The sequence below is a fragment of the Cystoisospora suis genome (assembly GCF_002600585.1).
Source record: "Cystoisospora suis strain Wien I chromosome Unknown contig_2580, whole genome shotgun sequence".
In the NCBI taxonomy this organism is placed as follows: domain Eukaryota; phylum Apicomplexa; class Conoidasida; order Eucoccidiorida; family Sarcocystidae; genus Cystoisospora; species Cystoisospora suis.
In genome coordinates, this window is record NW_027155378.1 from 1,326 (window position 1) to 1,831 (window position 506).

General features: G+C 39.7%; 2 protein-coding genes across 2 annotated transcripts in view; both read right to left on the bottom strand.

The window, feature by feature from the left end:
- The window catches only part of CSUI_005330 (isoleucyl-trna synthetase family protein), a gene marked incomplete at both ends in the record, with an annotated part of 4,540 nt that overhangs the window by 1,094 nt on the left and 2,940 nt on the right, over positions 1–506 (bottom strand). The gene's annotated exons all lie outside the window — the stretch shown is intronic.
- CSUI_005331 (uncharacterized protein) overlaps positions 353–506 on the bottom strand; it is a 341-nt gene continuing 187 nt past the window's right edge. Inside the window, exon 1 of the mRNA XM_068065507.1 lies at positions 353–506. This exon is cut by the window's right edge and continues 187 nt beyond it. Within this exon, the coding sequence (XP_067922515.1) occupies positions 354–506 (153 nt within the window). The 3' untranslated portion in view covers position 353.

The window sequence follows — 506 nt, forward strand, 5'->3', positions numbered from 1 at the left end:
AACACTATATGAACACTGTATCTCGTTCTCATCACTGCCGCTGTCCCGATCAAGAGACTTGTATTAAACATGTATTTGTATCTTTATATGTAGACATATTCACATCTAGGTGGATGCGAGTGCTTTTTATATCTACGTTTGTATAGACATACATGATGCGAATTTCTTATCGCAGGTGAGAACATCTTTCTTGTCAATTTCTCAAGAAGTTTATACATAAGAAAGACACAAAAGAATCGCTACGATCTCCTCTCAAGTGTACGTACTACACCTTACTCTCCTCTGGAATACAATAGCTTCTATCGCTATTATGAGTTCCACGCAATTTTCTTGCTGCGGTCTTCTTTCTCTTCCTACACTCTTATGAACGGCAAGCAACTTCTCAAACAAACGATCTGACAGTACATGGGGAGAAAGAGGAAACCCTTCTCATCTACTCCTCTCTCTCTCTCGCTGTCGAAGAAAATCCACGGACGAAGCCCTTTCTGGAACTCCTTTTTAAAAAT